Genomic DNA, 20,225 nt, shown 5'->3' with positions numbered 1-20,225 from the left:
CCTATCCCTTTGTGAGCTTTCTTTCCCGTTAATTCTGGGGTCATTAGCTATTCCTTTATTCTCTTTCCCTTTAACTCCATCCTTGACTATCCCATTTAACACCCCCCCCCCCCCCCCCCCTTATTTAGTTTAAAACCACCCGTGTAGCAGTGGCAACCCTGCCTGCCAGAATGCCGGTCCCCCACCTGCCCTTTTGTATAATTCACCCTTACCCCAAAACAGATCCCAGTGATCTAAGAATCTAAATCCCTGCCCCCTGCACCAGTTCCTCAGCCACGCATTCAGGTCCTGTATCTCCCTGTTCCTGCTCTCGCCCTGGATGTCCTGCTTTTCAGCATTTTTCCGAGCTCTCTAAAGTCAGGCTGCAGAATATTCATCCCCTTTTTTCCGACATCGTTTATGCCAACATGCACTACCACTTCCGGCTGTTCACCTTCGCCCTTGAGGATTTTCTACACTCTGTCCATGATATCCTGGATCCTGGCACCAGGGAGGCAGCACACCATCCTCGAATCCCGCCTGTTGCCGCAGAAACCCCTGTCCGTACCTCTCCCAATGGTGTCTCCTACTACCACGGCGTTGCCTGACGTCGGCCTCTTTGGTTTTGGCTCAACAGCACTTTTTGCTTTGCAGGCCAGTCTGCCGCCCAGACTGGTAACGTCTTCTTCCCCGACAGCTTCCAAGTGGGTGAACCTGTTCTCCAGAGGCACAATGCCCGGGGACCTTTGCACTCCAAGTTTCCTTCCTTTCCTCACCGTCACCCACCTTCTCTCTTCCAGTACCTTTGGTGTAACAATCTCACAGTAGGACTTGTCGTGGAACGACTCAGTTTCTCAGACGAACCTGAGGTCATCCACTTGCTTCTCCAGTTCCCCAACACAGCCCTTCAGGAGCTGTACCTGGATACACTTCACGCACTTGTAGCAGCCAGAGGCACCAGCAGTGTCCCTGACCTCCCACATCCTGCAAGCATCACATTGAATCAACTTGCTTGACATTTCGTTCTTGCGTCTCGCCCTCTCCAGCGTTTGGTGTGGCATCCTCCCTGAGCCTCCTCGCCGAAGACTCGCAGCCAAAGACTTGCACTTTACTCACAGGGCACTTCCCTCAACAGGGCCGCACCCAGACAGGAGTCATAGAGTGTGGAAACTTGCCCACACTGCCCAAAATGTCCCATCTACACTCGAGCCACCTACCTGTGTTTGGCCCATATCCCTCTAAGCCTATCCTATCCATGTACCTGTCTACATCTTTCTTATACATTGCGATAGCACCTTCCTGAACTACCTCCTCCTCCGACAGCTCGTTCCATACACCCACCACTCTTTGTGTAAAAAAAAAAGTTACCACTCGGGTTTCTAGTAAAGCTTTCCCCCCTCACCTTAAACCTATGTCCTCTGGTTCTCGATTCTTGGGCAAGAGATTCTGTGCGTCCACCCGATCTATTCCTCCCACGATTTTGTGGACCTCTATAAGATCACCCCCTCATTGTTCTGCGTCCAAGGAAGTACTAGTCCTTGAACAGCCTCGTAAATCTTCTCTGTGCCCTTTCCAGCTTGTAATCGATCCCAGGAACTGTAGATGTTCACCCTTCCTGAGGGCATCAAGAGAAGTGAGAATCTGAGGGGAGATGGAATTGCGTTGGAAATCCAGCAAGATTTCCTGTATTCTGGAGCTGCTTTACAGTGATGTATACTCTGTTCCTGCTGCACTACACAATCATAAATTTGCTTTTGCCATTTAAAAAAAATTAAAGACCTTTAAATCCTTGGAAATCATTTGGTCAAATGTAACTAATCTTCCTGGTCTTCCACCTTCAGGCCTCTCTGCCACACCCATTCTATTATTTCTGCTGTAGGGAGGAACTGCAGAATCTGGTTTATACTGAAGATAGACACAAAATGCTGGTGTAACTCAGCGGGCCGGGAGGCATTTCTGGAGAAAAAGAATAGGAGACATTTCGTGTCGCGTCTTTCTCCAGAGATGCTTTCTGACCCACTGAATCACACCAGCTTTTTGTGTCTTATCTTCATCATTTCTGCTGCTTGTCTTTGGACTCCAAGCTTTTAGTGACTTGTCCACCTGGGAGCTCCATATCCAAACCAATGACAGATTCAGATCAACTATGATTTATTTTCTTCTCTCACAGATTGGATCTACATGAGGAATTGGTAACGGTGTACTCTGATCACTTACCTGTACATACAGCTTACCTCAACAGCCTCGATTCAGGAAAGGTAAGTTCTCCCTTATCTGCTATATCCAATAACATAATTGAAGGTTTTCTTAATTCCTACGTGCTCTTTAGGTTTTCTTATTCACTTCAGACATTTGTAATACAGTTTATAATTAAGATGACAAATGACAACACCATCTAAACCTGCAACCTCCACTATCTAGGAAGGCAAGGGCTGCAGACATGTAGCAACCCCAACGTCTCCAAGGTCTATGAGTCACGTCTCATTCTGACTTGGTTTAGTTTAGAGACATAGCATGGAAACAAGTCCTTCAGCCCATTGAGTCCACGCTGACCATTGATCGGCGTACACTAGTTCTATCCTACACACTAGGGACAATTTGCAGAAGCCAATTAAACTACAAACCCGCACGTCTTTGGCATGTGGGAGGCATCCGGAGCACCCAGAGAAATCCTACGCAGTCACAAGGAGAACGTATAAACTCCACACAGACAGCACCTGTGGGCAGGATCGAACTCGGGTCTCTGGCGCTGTGAGGCAGCAACTCTACCGCTGTGCCATCCATGTCAGTCCTTTTATCGTTTGTAGGACAACCAGCGTGACCTTGCCAAGGATGCTTCAGTACACGACTGCACCTTCTTAAGGGTACTGTAGGATGTGGTAAATGCTGGCTTCGGCAGTGTTCCAAAAATCTTTAAAATTGCCATTTCTCGTTTACTTTTTAGTGTATCACCATTCCCCCAACAAATTGCGGTTACAATTCATGTCACGTTGGATTTTCCATAATAATCGTGCTCATTAGTAGAGCTAATCTGTTCCTGCAAAACACTGTTGCTGTGTTTATCTTTTTAATTAGGCCAGTGCTTTTACACCATTACTAAGCTAACTCTTGGTGAAGAAACTCTTCCCTTTTCTCCGCTGGTCGCTGGGGGTGATAATTCACTGTGCTGAAGCTGACCAGTATCTCTGATTGTTAGTGTTGCTGTGCCAATTGTATGTACATTGAGCTGCCAGCACAAATTCCTCAGAGCCAGAGAATGGGCTCCATCCTGCCTTCTGGTGCTGTCTGCATGGAGTTTGCATCTTCCTGTGAGTTTCCTCCAGGTGCTCTGGTTTCCCCCCACATCCCAAAGATGTGCAGGTTTTTACATAATTGGTCTCTGTAAATTACCGCTAGTGTATAGGGTGTGGATGCGAAAGTGGGATAACTAATGTGGACGGGTGATCGATGGTCAGTGTGGACTTGGTGGGCTGAAGTGCCTGTTTTCATGCAGTATCTTTCAATCAACCAGTCCATCAAAAATTATGCAGCCCATTACTTACACAGAGACACTCAAAGCTGCATCCATTCCTTTGTTTAAAGCAGGATTGGTCAATGTGAAGTAAGTTACAGAGCTTTGATTTTTAGTGATCCAACAACTTCCATTATTGCCTTTTGTTGTAACTTTCATTGACTCCATCATCATTCTGAACACTTCGAAGGATCGAAGTTCCCGGTTGCTTCCCCAGTTCTCTCAGCCAAGGGTTACTTTTCTCTTGTTTTTGGCTGTGCATTAATTCGAACATTAAAAAAAGTATTCAAAGCCACAAATCACCTGTGGGTCTCGTTGCTAATTCTGGGCCCCAAACTTCAGAGAGGATGTCGAAGCATTGGAGGGGATGCGGCGAACATTTGCCAGAGGGTGATGAGCTTCCATTAAATGCTGCATCTGGAGTTGTTTTGTCTATAAACAGGGAATGTTAAGAGTAGAATTAGTGAAGGCGTTTAAAATTACATGTAATTTTAACAAGACAATATTAGGATAATTGTTTCCAGTGACAGAAATGTCGGTAACTTGAATTTTTGATTGGTTTAGAATGCACTATCTGAAAAGCCAATGAGGACTGATTTCAGGGTAATTTTCCAAAAAGAACTGGATCATTTCTTGTAAAAGAAGAATATTTAGGGTTGTATGGATAGAGAGGAGAGTGGTATTAAGTGATAGAGGAACAAAAAACTGTAGATGCTGGACTCATGAGCAAAAAACAATGAACTGGAGAAGGTCCTGACCTGAAACATCATCCCTCCACAGATGCTGCCTGACCTGACTCGCTGACTTCCTCCAGTAGTTAATTTTTTGTATTAACTTATAGTTCTTTCAGAGAGGTATCACAGGCATGATGGGCTGAAGGGCCTCCCTCAGCGCTGTATGATATCACACTTCTGGGATTTGAATATCGGCTGCAAGCCTGGATTTACTTTGCCTTGAGGAGGCACTGATGAGTCTTGTATAGCGATTCCACAGAACTATGCATCAAGATGCATATTGCGGTGCTGGCTCAAAGGGCCGAATGGCCTCCTCCTGCACCTATTTTCTATGTTTCTTAAGATGGTGTGGTTCAACGGACAGCCATCCAATCAAACCGGTGGGGCTGGAGTTCCATACAGACCACAAAGCAAGTAAGGATGGAGCTTTTTTTGAAACGTTTGGATTATGGTATAACTATTTCTTAGCTTAGTTTAGCATTGGGATACAGTAAGGAAACATACTGCACCGTATCCACGCCAACCATTGATCACCTGTTCACATTAGTTCTTTGTTATCCCACGTGCTCATCCACTGCCTACACACTGGGGCAATTTACAGAGACCGATTAACCAACAAACCCGTACGTCTTTGGGATGCGGGAGGAAACCGGAGCACCCGGAGAAAACCCTTTCGGTCAGGAACAACGTGCAAACCTCACACAGACAGCACCCGAGGTCAGGATTGAACCTGACCCACCATCGAAGGGATTTACAGGCGCCGCTGCCTCAAAAAGGCAGCCAGGATCATCAGAGACCCACACCACCCCGGCCACACACTCATTTCACTGCTTCCATCAGGAAGAAGGTACTGGAGCCTGAAAACTGTAACGTCCAGGTTCAGGACAGCTTCTTCCCTGCAGCCCCCAGGCTATTGAACACTACAACCTCCAAATAAGCTCTGAACTACATAGACTTGGGGGCATTAGTTTTGTCTCTTTGCATTATTATCGTTTGTTTTTATGTGTACGTGTGTACACATGTGTATATATGTACTTTTTTTCCCCCTTGTTTATTATATTGTTTACAGTGTACTATGTTTACATGCGTGCGGCTGCATGTTAGAATTTCATTGTTCTACCTAGGACATATGTCAAGCGCTCTTGACTCTTGACCTGGGTCTCTGGCAATGTGTAACATTTCTGTCCTGTTTTGTAGCTGAATTTGATTTACCAGGAATGTTCATGAACTGTTGACGATTTGCTCTCTGTTCCTAGGAACGGCTGAAGAGACTCGATGAGATTATTAAAACGGCCAACGTGGTTATCTCTCACATTGACCAGAGTTCCTTGGTGAGCAACCTGGCTATGAAGACTGACCTAAGACCAGACGCTGTGGCTATCAAAAGGTACTCTCCCAAATGTGTGGGTGTCTGTTGGCCCAAGTGCAAACGAATGAAAAGCTGGGTAGTTTAGAGCAGCCTGGCGGCGGAGTTTATCACACACTTCACGATAGTCCAGTGCCCCACGTTGGGACACTGTTTACCAACCATCATCCTTCCGACACCTAACGTGTTGCAGCGGTAGAGTTGTTGCCTTGAACCAGAGTTCCGGGGTTGATTCTGACTATAGGTGCTATCTGTACGGAGTTTGTACGTTTTCCCTATGACTTTGGGTGCCCCTGTTTCACAAGTTTACAAGTTCACAAGTTATTGGAGTACAATTAAGCCATTCGGCCCATCGCGTCTACTCTGCCATTCAATCATGGCTGATCTCTGCCTCCTAATCCTAATTTCCTCCCTTCTCCCCATAACCCTTGACACCCGTTCTAATCAAGAATTTGTCTATCTCTGCCTTGAAAATATCCACTGACTTGGCCTCCACAGCCCTCTGTGGTTAGTAGCAATGAGTTCCACAGATTAACTACCCTGTGACTAAAGAAGTTCCTCCTCACCTTTCTAAAAGGGCACCCTTTAATTCTGACGCGATGATCTCTTGTCCTAGACTCTCTCTCACCAGTGGAAACATCCTTTCCACATCGACTCTATGCCTTTCATTATTCTGTAAGTTTCAATGAGGTCCCCTCTCAACCTTCTAAATTCCAGCAAGTAGAGGCCCAGTGATGTTAAGCACTCATCATATGCTCACCCACTCATTCCTGGAATCATTCTTATAAATCTCCTCTGGACCCACTCCAGATCCAGCATATCTTTCCTCAGATATGGGCCCAAATTTGCTCACAGTGCTACAAATGCGGACTGACCAGCGCCTAATTGATCCTCAGCATTTCATCTCTGCTTTGGTATTCCACTCCTCTTGATATAAATGCTAGCAGTGAATTTGCCTTCCTTACTACTGATTCGACTTGCAAATTAACTTTTTGGGAGTCCTGCACCAGCACTCCCAAGTCCCATGGCGCCTCCGATTTCTGGATTCGCTCTCCATTTAGAAAATAATCTACGTCTTTATTCTTATTATCAAAATGCATGACTCCGCACTTTAATACACTGAATTTCATCTGCCACTTCTCTGCCCAGAGTCCTTGCTTCCTCTACACTGCCTGCCCCTTCACCTATCTTAGCATCATCTGCAAATTTGGTCACAAAGCTTTCAATCATTAATATACAAAGTGAAAAGAAACAGCTTCAGCCAACCTGAAAAAGCGCCTTTGATTGCAACTCTTTGCCTTCTACCATCCAGTCAACCCACTATCCATGCCAATATCTTCCCTTTAATGTCATCGGCTTCCATCTTCCCTAGCAGCCTGACGTGCGGCACCTTATCGAAGACCTTCTGAAAATCTAGGTAAACAACATCTACAGCGTCCCTATCCTACTATTAACTTCCTCTAAGAACCTCTTTTCCCCCAAAATGTCCTCAAAGTTTCCTCCCACATTCCAAAGATGTGTGGGTTTGTAGGTTAATTGCCTCTAAAATAATTACCTCAAATAATAGTGTGTGGAGTGAATGAGAAAGTGGGATAGCATAGAACTAGTGTGAACGGGTGATCGATGGTCGGCATGGACTCAGTGGGCCAAAGGGCCTGCTTCCATGCTGTATTTCTAAACGAAGCTAAACCTTCCACAATCACCTGATAGAGGTAAAATGCAGGTGCCCTTAGTGATACTAGGGAATTCATCTTTGTTCTGGTTAAGGAGATCACATGGAGCAAGTAGTCTTCAGCTGTTACAAAACACAAAGTGCTGGAGGAACTCAGCAGGTTAGACAGTATCTGTGGAGGGAATGGACAGATGATGTTTTGGGTTAGGACTCTTCATCAGACTGATGGAGTGTGTCCACTCTCTGACCTGGTCTCCACAGCTGTCTGTGGCAATGAATTCCATAGATTCACTACCCTCTGGCTGAAGAAATTCATCCCCTTCTCCCTTTTGAAGATATATCTTTTTATTCTGAGGCTGTACTCTGGTCCGAGACACTCCCACTCGTGGAAACCTCCCCTCCACATCCATCGAGAGATGTAGGGGAAGAGTGGGAAAGCAGAGTTCAGCTACTCAGCCCTGGTGCCAAACAATGGCAGGGCAAGATTAGGAGGCTTTGCAACCTTTTCTTTGTCTTTACAAACATGTTTACCTGTTATTTGCAACAGTGACATCTGCAGGGAATTGGTGTGGACAAGAAAGGTTTTTATAAATCTTTTACCGTCCCTTGATCCATGTAATTGCACTCATTTGTCTCATAAATGCATTACGTTTCATGCATTGTTGAATTTTTTATGCAGCTATTCTGAGACATGGTATAATCATAATTTTTTTTTTCTCATTCAGTGTCCACTATTTCCCTCCTTTTAGTTTACTGGCTTTAACAGATCAACTTTGGTTTTACACAATCTTCTGAGCTCTTGTCACATAGCCCTGGGAGTAACATCAATGTAGCCTTCCTCTGTGACCATGTGTATTTGTATATGCACACAGAATGTACAAGCTGCAGAACGGTAGCCAATTAATCATATGTACATTACTTTTAACCTTTTAAACAAAAGGTTTCTTTTTTCATTCAGGTTTCATACCCCTCAAGTTCTTATTTAATCTTTTTCCTCTCTCCTTAAACCTATGTCTTCTGGTTATTGATTCCTCTATCCTAGGAAAAGGACTGCATGCATTCAACCTCTGTCCCCCTCATGATTTTTTACATCTCTGTAAGATCACTGCTCAGCCTCCAAGGAATGAAGCCCAACCTCTGCCTACAGTTCATACCCTCGAGTCTTGGCCTCGTAAACATCCATGTGCCTATCTAAAAGCCATTGAAATGCCATTATCTTATCTGCCTCCACCGCCAACCCTGGCAGCGGGTTCCAGGCACCCACCATCCTTCGCGTTAAAAAAAAAAACCCTGACACTGACCACTGAATTGCCAGAGATAATAATCGAAGTTTGTCCAGCCTCTCCTTCCAGCTAATATCCTCTAATCCAGGCATCATTTTGGTAAACCTCTTCTCCACCCTCTCTAAATCCTTCATAAAATGGGCTGAGCAGAACTGCATGCAATACTCCAAATGCAGCCTCACTGAAGTCCTAGAAAGGTGCACCATGACTTCCTGACTCAAGAATATCAAGAAAATATTTTGATTTTCCTTTCTTTAATCTCGAGTGGATGTTTCGCTATTTTACTATATACGCCATGTCACACTCCACCCCCTCCCCCGCGTACCTCTCTCACCTAATCTGTCACTATCCTTCTGAGCATTTCCAGACTGGTAAATCGGCCTTATTTTTTTTAAAAATCCATCCAATTTGATTCATGATTTGTGGTGTAAATTACCCCCATGTTAATTGACACCTGCAGATATCCAAAACTGGTGCATACACCAAGTGCCCTTATCAAACCTTGTGGCGTGATTAACGTCTTACATCAACAGTGTATTTTTATTGCACTTTAAGCAAAATAAACATTTGTACAGTGTTACACTAGACCAATTATCAAACTCATTTTAGAACTGATTGCTGTTTGGGAACATCAAACTGGGTAGTCAAAACCTTGATCAAGGAGGTTGGTTTTAAAGGAAAGGGGAGTCAGAGAGGTTCACAGATGGAATTCCAGAGCTTGGGACCTAAGAATTGACAAATAGTTAAAATAAGGAATTTCCAATGTGTCGACAATGGAGGACTGGAGAGATCTGAGGTTTGTAAAACTGGGGGATTTATGGAGCTGGGAAAGAGTTGGTCCATCCAGTCAATGTACATCGGCAAACAGCGCTGATGGGTGCAAAGTGCTGGAGTAACTCAGCGGGTCAGGCAGCTTCTCTGGAGAAAAGGAATAGGTGATGTTTCAGATCGGAGCACCTCTTCAGATTCTGTCATCTATTCCTTTTCTCCCAAGATGCCGCCTGAACCACTTGAGTTACTCCAGCATTTTGTGTCTATCTTTGGTATAAATTGGCATCTGCAGTTACTTCCAGCACAAATTTGGATTCAGCAGAATACAAAGTGCTGAACGAGCTCAGCAAGGCCAGTCTGCATCTGTGGAGGGAATGGACAGATGACATTTTGGGCAGGGAGAAAGCTGGAAAAGAAAGATGGGGAGGGGCATAGCCTGGCAAGTGATAGGCAGATACAGGAGGGGGGGGGGGGGGGTGATTGGCGGATGGGTGGAGTAAGTACTGCGAAAGGTAAAGGAGACGAAGGGTGTCGGATAAGGAGTTGAGAGGAGTGAATTATAAAGCTGGAGGGAGAGTTATGGTGGACAGGGATGGGGAGGGAAAAGAGGGGAGATAAAAGAGAGATGGATGTTTGAAGGGGGAGAAATGAGTAGGTTGAAGGGGGTGGGGGGGAAAGAGTTGGAAGATGGGGGAAATGTGTGTGCTCAGGCTGGGGGAAGGGAGTATTACGTATTATTGAGTTAGGCTTACTAGACAAGATGCATGAATGTGATGCAAATACAATTGTTCCGTAGAAATAAGGAACTTCAGATGCTGATTACTACATAAGGACACAAGTTCTGGAGCAACGCAGCAGGTCAGGCAGCATCTCTGCAGAACATGGTGATATTTCGGTTCGAGACCCTTCTTCAAATGTTTGTTCAACCTGGTTATTGGTTAATTTGTTCCTGATACCATTAATTCTGCAATAAACAGCTGTGGACTTAGACTGTCATTCTCCTGATTTCAGTAATATGGAGAAGCAGAAGTCAGCATTGATCGAAGCCCTCTGCCTGAAAGGATGTGCTCTGGCTGATGCATTTCTTCAAGACCAGTCGCAGAGTGAAGTAGCTTCAATCCAATCAGTTAGTGAGCGCGAGGATGGGTCAGGTGACCTATCCCAGAGCCTGACGGAAACTTTCCATGATGTCCTGAAGTGGATCGATCTCACAGACACTAAGGTAAATAAGGTATTGCAAACTTGGCATCTACCCTGTGCAGCTGTGTGTTTCAAAGTGCTCACTTCTCGTGTTTTTGACCTGCTCAGTTACTCCCAGCAGTTTGCATCTTTCCCAGTAAAAATAGCCCCATCCAACTGCATCTTTTCCACTGACTAGCTCCTTTGTTATTTGCATCATTCTGTGGAATACACACTGAAACACTTACCACTTCCAGAGATGCTGCCTGACCAGTGAGTTACTTCAGCACTTTGTACACCCTTCCTATGTACAGTGACCAGAATTGCCCATAAAGCCTGTTACAATGCACAGATTTTCTTACGGCATAGGAGACCATTCAGCCCGTCAAGTCTGTGCCAGCTCACAAAGCAGTCTCATTCCCCATGAAGTTTTTCTGTAACCTGTTCTTCTCCACTCCCCTCAATCCCCCTTCCCCTCGGATTCTACCACTCGCCTATACAATTAAACTACCAACCCACATGTCTTTGGCATGTGGGGGGAAGGTTTCAAACCGTCACAGGGAGTACATGCAAAACCCATCCACTTGCTGCAATACCTCCATTCTCGTGTACTTGTGCTGATCCATACCAACCTTGTTTAGGAAGTGGATGCAAAAGTGGGATAATGTAGAACCAGTGTGAATGGGCGATCGATGGTCGGCATGGACGCAGTGAGCTGAAGGCCTGTTTCCATGCTGTATCAATTCAATTTTTTTAGATGCTCTCAAGTTACAACAATTCTTTTATCCCCAAAAAAACCCAGCCTCGTCTATCTACCTAATACAAGACAAAGTTTAAATTGTGGTATCAGCCTTTCTTGTAAAACGTTCTAACGCCTCCTCCAAAGTGTTTTTGTCTGTTTTACGATCTAAAAGCTAGAACACACCGCAGTGCACAAAGCAGGGTTCAGTGCAAGTTCAACATAAGCTCTCTGCTTTTCATTTCTAACCCTGTGCAATCAAACCCATATTTAGTTGCATTTCTCTAGCTTGGTTAGCCTGTGAACTACTCTACATGGAGTTGTACTATTAGTACATCATTCTTCCAGAATACCCCTGCCCACTAAAATGCACCTCCTCTCACCCATCAATTGAACGTCCTGAAGAAAAATAGTTTCATTAATGGTTTGTTGAATGATGTCACATATTAACTACACCCATATTCAAATCTGTAGTTCCAATTCTCGATTCAAAATTGATCAAATAAATTGTGACCCCCACTAGCATTGTGGGTCAAAGGGCCTTTTCCTGTGCTGTTTTGTGCCACGCTCTTATCAATTAAATCCTGAATCAGGATCTTGTTAAACATCCTTTGGCAGGCCTAGATAAAGTGGATGTGGAGAGGATGTTTCCAGTAGTGGGAGAGTCTAGGACCAGAGGCCACAGCCTCGGAATCAAACGACATAGCTTTAGAATGGAAGTGAGAAGGAATTTCTTTTGCCGAAGGGGGGTTAATCAGTGGGATTCATTGCCACAGACAGCAGTGGAGGTTTTCATTAAGTATTTTTGATGCAGAAATTGACAGGTTCAGGAGAATGGGATTGAGAGGAACAAATAGATCAGCCATGATCAAATAGTGTGGCAGACTCGATGGGCCGAATGGCCTAATTCTGCTCCTATATCATGGCCTTTGCCTCTGCGATGCTGCTTGAAGCTCTGAGCCCTGCTTGAGCCAATAGATACAGCAGATATTTTTGCTTCAGATTCCAGCATCTGCCTTATCTCGTGTCTGCAGACGACATTATTTCATTTATGTTGGAAGGAGGCAGCAAACTTCTAATCATACAACAATAACCCTGGATTAGCACCTGGAGATATCCTGAGGAAAACAAACATATGATTCAAAGCTGATTTTTGTTTTCCCTTCCCCCCCCCCCCCCCCCCCCCCCCCCCTGCCTTGTCTCCTGCCCAACTTTCTATTTTATATTCAAAACCTGTTAGGGTCTTGAAACATAAATCTCTCCTATCACACCAAAAACAGTTAAATGGTAATCTCCTTCTGTGCTCTTGGAATCTTTTTAGGTGAAAAACAGCTGCCACATTTGTCTAAATAGCCGCGATAGATTTGTTTCACATAAAAACATAAGAAATAGAAGCAGGAATAGACCATTCAGTTACTCCAGCCTGTTCCAGCACTCAATAAAATCAAGTCAAGTCTAGAATATTGTCAGATGCCCAAGTATGGTACAATGAAGATCTTGTTTGCAATAGCATCACAGGCACATATATTCAGCCAACACACAAAGAAACAGAAATCATATATAAGTTATACATGAAATTTCCAAAAGAAAGACTTTGTGAACAGCAAGCCATTAGTGCAAAACCATACTTGGGAAACAATGAGTCCATGGTAGTGTAAGAGGATTATAGTGTTCAGTTGCTGAGATAGGATTAGAGTTATGCAGGTCGGTTCAAGACCTGATGCTTGTAGGAAAATAGCTGTTCCTGAACCTGGTGTGTGGGACTCCAGGCTTCTGGGTCATGGTGGATATTTTGGCTCGGGTCACATTCTTGTACTAACTCTATATCCTTTCATTCCCTTTATGTAAAAAATCTATCAATCTCAATCTTAAATAAAGTTATACTGTACAGCACGGAAACGGCCCCTTCGGCACACCACAACCACACCAAACCCATTTGCCTGCAATAGGTCCCTATTTCTCTTTGCTTTTCCGATTCAAACGCATGTCTGAATATCTCTTAAACATAGTGACGGTATCTGATTCCACCACCTCTTCTGGTAGCGAGATCCTGATATCATCCTCTCTGTATGAGTGGAAAAAAACTTGCCCCTCAAATCCCTTTTAAAACTCCTCCCACCTTAACACTATGTCCTCTTGTTTTTAGTACCCTTACCATGGGATAAAGGTTTTGACTATTTACTCTATCTATGCCCCTCACATTCTTATATATTCCTATCAAGTCACCCCTCAACCTCCAGCAACGAAATACTCAGTATCTGAACCTCCACAGCCTCTTGGGTACAGAATTCTAAAGGTTTGCTAGTCTAGGTGAAGACGTTTTTTCATCTCCCTATCCTGAAATGACTGGCACCTTATTTTGAGACTGTGACCCATCTGCGGCTGCAGGAACATCAGCCTTGCACGTATACGCTGACAACCCTTAAAGAACTGCAGATGTTGGTTTATACCAAAGATAGACAAAAAGTGCTGGAGTAACTCAGCAGGTCAGGCAGCATCTCTGGAGAAAAAGGATAGGTGATGTTTCGGGTCGGGACCCTTCTCCAGACCATTTGTACGTCACTATTTCGAGAATCTTGGTGATGGAAGTTTGCGGCTTAACTGTTTACATTCATTGCATTCCTCTTTAATTGTTTTCATTTTATTCTGTGCAGAAAAACAGCTAGATTACTGGGGAAGGCATCCATTTAGGTGCATTTTGTGCAGTGGTTTTGGTGTTTGTATTGTCCTTATTTGTATTTCCGTTTACAGGCATTAACATTTGCGTACAAGCATGCTTTGGTGAAACAACATTTTGGACGTGCTTTGAAGTTTGCTACCAAAATTATTGAAAATAAGCCGAGTCAGGAAAACTGGAACAACTGTATTCAGGTTGGTACAAACGTCCTTTCCTCTGAAGTGAGCAAAGGCAGGCTGATCCAGGCTCACTCCGCACAGTGCAGCCAGTCCACATCATCCACACAACATTCACACAAACGAGTAGATACAAGGAACTGCAGATGCTGGAATCTTGCGTGGAACTGGCGTGTTGGAGTAACTCAGGGGATCAAGCAGCATCTCTGGAGATCATGGATAGGTGACGTTTCGTGTCGGGAAATGGGTCTCAACCGGAAACATGGGCTTGTCCATGTCCTCCAGTGACGCTACCTGACCCACTGACCTACTCCAGCACTTTGTGTTCTACATATTCCCACAAACAAGTCGGCCACTCACTCCCCCTGTGTAGCAAGGAGGGTGTGGGAACTGGGGGTATCCTGAGAGTTCAGGGTAATCTTTCTGAAGTGATAAAGGGTCAAGGCAATTTGGTCAGTGAGCAATGATTTTGACCCTGTACTTTAGAAATACAGAACATTGAACAGTACAGCACAGGAACAGGACCTTCAGCCCACAATGTCTATGCCAAACATGATGCCACGTTAAACAATCTCCTCTGCCTGCATGTGATCCATATCCTTCCATTCCCTACATATCCAAGTCCCTATCTAAAAGCCTTATTGGCCTCCACTGCTACCCCTAGCTATAAGTTCCAGGCACCCACCACTTGGGTGGGGCAGTTGATAGAGCTGTTGCCTCACAGCCCCAGAGACCCAGGTTTGATTCTGACCTCGAGTGCTACCTACGTGGAGTTAGCACATTCTCCCTGTGACCTCGTGGGTTCTCTCCGGGTGCTCCATTTTCTATCACATCCCAATGACATGCGGGTTTGTAGATTAAATGGCCTCTGGCATCCACTCCCTACACACTAGAGGCAATTTACAAAGTGGGATAACATAGAACTAGTGGAAACAGGTGATTGATGGTTAGCGTGGACTTGGCGGGCCGAAAGGCTACATTTCTCAACTCTTTGTATGTTTAAAAAAAATCGTTCTGCACATCTCTTGGGTGGGGAGGGAGAGATTGGACTCTGGGTGGGGAGGTCGTGGGAGGGGCTGGATGGGGTTGGGGGAGGTGGGATTGGTGTCAGGTATGAGGTGTTTCTGTAATGGTCCAAGCTGCTGCGTATGCTGTAGTAATCCCAGCCTCTGCCTTCACGATGGGAGCATGGGCTGAGACACTGGCCACAGCTCTAGGATTCCCCCTCTCAAATTGTTTCCAGCTCTGAGACATCAATTTAGACTGTCTAGAGATACAGTGCAAAAACAGGCCCTTCAGCCCATCGAATCTATGCCGACCAGCGATCACCCCTTACACTAGCACTATCCGCAATTTAAGGGGCTTCGACTCGAAACGTCACCCATTCCTGTCCCACTGAGTTACGCCAGCATTTTATGTCTACCTTCGATTTAAACCAGCATCTGCAGTTCTTTCCTACCCATCCTGGACAATTTACAATTTAACCAAAGCCAATTTACCGACTAAATTTATCTACCTACTACAATTTGCCCCTGTGCTGCCCTTCACTATGCCATGTACTGCACCTATGGGTAGCTTCACACGAGACTGTATATATATTTTTTAAAGTGTTTAAAAAGTGTTAGAGTTGGGAATTTATTCATGACTTTACTGAAAGCATCGAGAGATTGTGGTATCATCTGACATGTTTTCTCTTTCAGTTGCTGAGGTCCCTGCGATGGGAGCACTGTGCCTCTCTCTACGAGAATTCTCTGTTGGTGATGTTTCCCCCGGATTACGTCCCATTCTAAGCGTTGTCCGTGGAAAGAAGACCTGCTGAGTGCATGTTTACTCAGGATTGGTGTGGGCAAACCCTGACAGATGATGTAGGAACTTTGCATTTGAGTTATTTTCATCTGTCTCCTTTTTATATATATAAAAAATATTGATCGGACTGTTGAGGTATTATTGGTTGGTGTTGTAAAGTCTTCAGGTCTTGTTTGCTAGTTCTCGAGGCATCTCCTCACATGGTGACTGAAGTCAGGACTGTGTGTTTCACGATCCATTGCAGTGGAAATGCTGAGGCGTCTCTTCCAGCGTGGCTGAACTCGATGGTCTCCCCACAGTTGCAATCTCCCTTCAAACCCAATACATTTCCCCATGCCTTACTTTCTCCTTCCCATTGAACTTCAAGCTCTCCATTCCGTTTGGGCTTGGAGGCTCAGCAAGCTATTTCATCCAAAGATAGCATTGGTCTGATGTAGGTGGAGCCCATGAGATTGAGGTGGCCCTCCATAGTGTGGCCAGAGGCTCACATCAGCTGGAGGCGGTACAGTAACGCAGAGGTAGAGCTGCTGCCTTACAGCGCCGGACACCTGGGTTTGAAACTGACTACTAGTGCTGTCCGTACGGAGTTTGTACATTCTCCCTGTGACCACGTGCGTTTTCTCCAGGTGCTCCAGTTTACTCCAACTCCAACACTCCAGATGTACAGCTTTTTAGGTTAATTAGCTTTTGGAAATTGTCCCTGGTGTGCAGGATGGTGCTGTTGTACAATGGTGATCATTGGACAGCGCAGACTCAGTGAGGCAAAGGGCCTGTTTCCGTGCTGTATGTCTAACGTCTAAAAAGGTGAGAGCTGACCAGTTAGCGACGGTCAGGAGAGACAACCCAGCCCTGGAACTTGGTGGAACATTTATTGAGCATTGATCTTGTGATTGCCTTTGTTGATCCTTAATAACCTTTGCCCATCAAAAATATATCTCAATCTGAAAAATGTCAATTAAAAAAGACACAAAGTGCTGAAGTAACTTGGCAGGCCAGGCAGCATCAGTATTGGTAATGGACAGTTGACATTTTGGGTCGAGATCCTTCTGCAGAAATCTGAAGTAACGGGTCAGGTAGCATCTCTGGAGGACATGGAGAAGTGACGTTTCAGGTTGAGACCCTTCTTCGAACTGTCTGAAGAAGGGTCCTGACCTGAAATGTCATATTCATGTCCTCTAGAGATGCTGCCTGATCTGCTGAGCTACTTCAGCACCTTGTCTTTTTTTTGTTTTGTAAGACAGCATCTGTAGTTCATTGTGTCTGAAAACTTTCAATTACTGTTGTGATGTGGTGGGGAAATATTTCATCGTTTTTCCTTCATCTTTTTGTAAACCGTAATGCAAGAAATTCAATTACAAAACCCTGTGGGTAATTTCACTGTTGAAAAGAAAATTTTCTCTCGAATGCAACATAACAATTGTTGTGCCTGGCTCCAGAACTTCTCCTGGGTGCTTGAGTCAGCCTGGTGCCCAGACAGTTGTCACTTCCTGTGCCACACTTATTTGGCCATTTTGTCCTGGGAACATCAGTAAAAGTGACCATGAAGCTGTCAGATTATTGTTAACAATCCAGCTTTTTCACTGCTGCCGATTTGGTCCATATCCGACTACACAACCACAACAATTTATTGACGCTCGTCTCCAAAGCTGACCAACAAAATATTCACTGGAGCCAGAGCAGTGGCTTTGCTGGTGACCCTTACACCCACACAACAAATAAGCATTGTGAAATAAGTAATAACAATGTGTGTACAAAAAAAGAATTGCAGATGTTGGAATCTGCAGCAAAACACAAAGTGCTGGAGTGAATGGACAGGTTACGTTTTGGGTTGGGATCCTTCAGACTTTGAAGAAGGTGTCTGACCCAAATCATTGCTTACCCAGTCTCCTCATAGATGCTGCCTGACCTGCTGAGTTCCTCCAGCATGTTGTGTACTGACAATGCGTGGAACAGCACCAATCCTGCAGTATCGTTCCCCCTCCCACTGTCACATTGCAGTTTCAAATTTGCCTTCCCTGGTCACACACGCAATTCAAATTCTTCCCTTCTCCCCTGGTTTCTCCGTCCTTCCCAGGTTCCCTCAGGTTTGAGGAGACACAGCATTATTGGAACGCTACATTCTCTGATGCACCAGCTTTAGTCATCATCGGTGATCACTCAAAGTCCAGTGTGATTGTCCTCCTGGTGGGTCCTTTCTGTGGGTCTTGAATGGCTGACGATGCAGACACTGGAGCCCCGCACTTGATTGCAGTGTGGGCACGGATGGGTGATGTTGATGTTAGGGTATGGTCGGACAGGAAATCTCAATAGCTATCTGAGTCATGGGACAACACATCAACCAGTGAAACCACCCTTCGTCCTCCACTAAATTGGATAAATATTTTTAAGTTGCTTTTGTTGTGCAATGCAGGTTTTAATATGAAAATAATTTCAGCCGTTATTTATGTAAATGCTGTTTAATTATATCTAAGAACTGCATGGTGTTGCTTTTTATGTGATCATTTCCGAATAAGACAAATATATTGTTTATACTTTTGTGGGAATTAAGGATTGTTCCCTTTGTGCCTTCAGATCTGGAGCGGCCTTTTGTAGATGCATATAAGTGCTTCTTGATTAGTGATCGATCTGTGGTTAACCACTGGCTGTGTCTGTTTCTCACTGGTGGAAAAAAAATCTGATTTTAAGAAAGACTGCTTCTTCACATAGACTTTCTGAAAACTGATAATGCAATCTGCAAAATTTACTGAATAGACAAACCAAATAAATCATCAATTGTTTGACAAAAGAATGATTTCTGTATCTGTTCTCTGGAGCTGATAATTTGGAGAAAACACAATAGTATTTCAGAAACCAATAGCACAGGAGAGACCAGGGCCCATTGTTCTATGTCGAACACACAGTGCTGCAGTAACTCAGGGGGTCGGGCAGCACCTCTGGAGGACATGGATAGGTGGCGTTTCAGGTCGGGACCCTTCCTCACACTCACGAGTTACTCCAACAAGTTGTGTCCCCATTGTTCTTTATTGTTTTTTTGAAAGAACCACCCTAGTACTGTTGCCATATCCAAGGCAAGGCCCTTATTTTTTTTAATACAAATATTGCCTCTGGTTCGTTTGCAAATTACCACTTGCTACCAACACATACACTGTGATTTTCCTCATTTACTTCATTTGTCGGCACCCTCTACATGGTGACTCATTGTATACCTTGTGTATGATAGGCGAAACAAAGAATTTCACTGTGACATGTCATGTGATAATAAAGTATCTATCCTATCCTGTACTGTATGATTTGACCCCTCTGTGTGCTCACTCCCCTTACCACCGTGGCTCTTTGCAAAGGTATGTCTTTCTCCAGGTGTGGTGAGCATCCGAGTCCCTCTTCAATGTCATGACCAAACATCAAAATTATGTCCTACATATCCAGATCCAACACTAAAAGAAGACAGTACTGCTTAATACCAAAGTCAGGAAACAGCACTGTGAACTTACCAGTTATGTGAGGAGCCTATGTTCACCTCTACTATCTGGTTTCTGTACTTTCACCAATTTGCAAGCAACCTATCACTGTTCTTATAATCTTTGGACTTCTCATACAACACAGGAACAGGCCCTACTGCCCGTAATATCCATGCCGAACATGATCCTAAATTAAACTAATCTCTGCCTGCACGTGATCCACATCCCTCCATTCTCTGCATATCCAAGGACCTATCTAAAAACATCTTAAATGCTACTATCGTATCTGACTCTACCACCACCCCTGGCATCACGTTCCAAGCCCCCGCCACTCTATTTTTAAAAAAACTTAAAATTTGCCCATTAAATCTAGACCCTCCAGTCTTTGACATTTTCATCCTGGGAAAAAAAGGTTATGACTAGCCTACCTCTGCATTTCATAATTTTATACACTTCTATCAGGTCACCTCTCAACCCCTAGTGTTCTAGAGAAAGCAATCCAAATCTGTCCAATCTCACCTTGTAGCTAATACCACCCAATCCAGCAAATGCTCTGGTAAACGCCTTCTGCAACCTCTTATAATGAGTCCACATTCTCCTTGTAATGAGCCACCTTGATAAGAGCTTATAGAAAGGCCCTAAACGGCTCGGTCAAGTTCAGCACTTATCCCTCAAACTTATACCTCGATTTCCCCTGTGTAAGAAGGTAGCCCTTACCTCTTCCCACTGCCTTGGGAAAAGGCTTCCTTCTTCAGACTGGACTGCAAATACTGAGAAAGGACCCTGACCTGAAACGTCACGTCTTATCAATTAGTTCATGCCACTTTTCTCCTGCACCCATTTATATTAATCCTGCACTAATCTTGTTTTACTC

General features: G+C 44.5%; 1 protein-coding gene across 2 annotated transcripts in view; it reads left to right on the top strand.

The window, feature by feature from the left end:
* LOC144600541 (tripeptidyl-peptidase 2-like) overlaps positions 1 to 19,165 on the top strand; it is an 88,598-nt gene extending 69,433 nt beyond the window's left edge. The window contains exons 25-29 of one of the 2 annotated variants that reach the window (XM_078412224.1): positions 2,150 to 2,237; positions 5,481 to 5,611; positions 10,328 to 10,538; positions 13,986 to 14,105; positions 15,788 to 19,165. In XM_078412224.1, coding sequence (XP_078268350.1) covers positions 2,150 to 2,237; positions 5,481 to 5,611; positions 10,328 to 10,538; positions 13,986 to 14,105; positions 15,788 to 15,877 — 640 coding nt within the window. In that variant the 3' untranslated portion in view covers positions 15,878 to 19,165. Of the gene's footprint in view, positions 1 to 1,555; positions 1,923 to 2,149; positions 2,238 to 5,480; positions 5,612 to 10,327; positions 10,539 to 13,985; positions 14,106 to 15,787 lie in introns of those variants that run through there. The other variant, XM_078412225.1, reaches the window with a different exon arrangement.
* The last annotated feature ends 1,060 nt before the right edge of the window (positions 19,166 to 20,225 follow it).

This window comes from Rhinoraja longicauda, chromosome 15 (assembly GCF_053455715.1).
Source record: "Rhinoraja longicauda isolate Sanriku21f chromosome 15, sRhiLon1.1, whole genome shotgun sequence".
Taxonomy (NCBI): Eukaryota; Metazoa; Chordata; class Chondrichthyes; order Rajiformes; family Arhynchobatidae; genus Rhinoraja; species Rhinoraja longicauda.
This window is presented reverse-complemented; position numbering and strand designations above follow the sequence as displayed.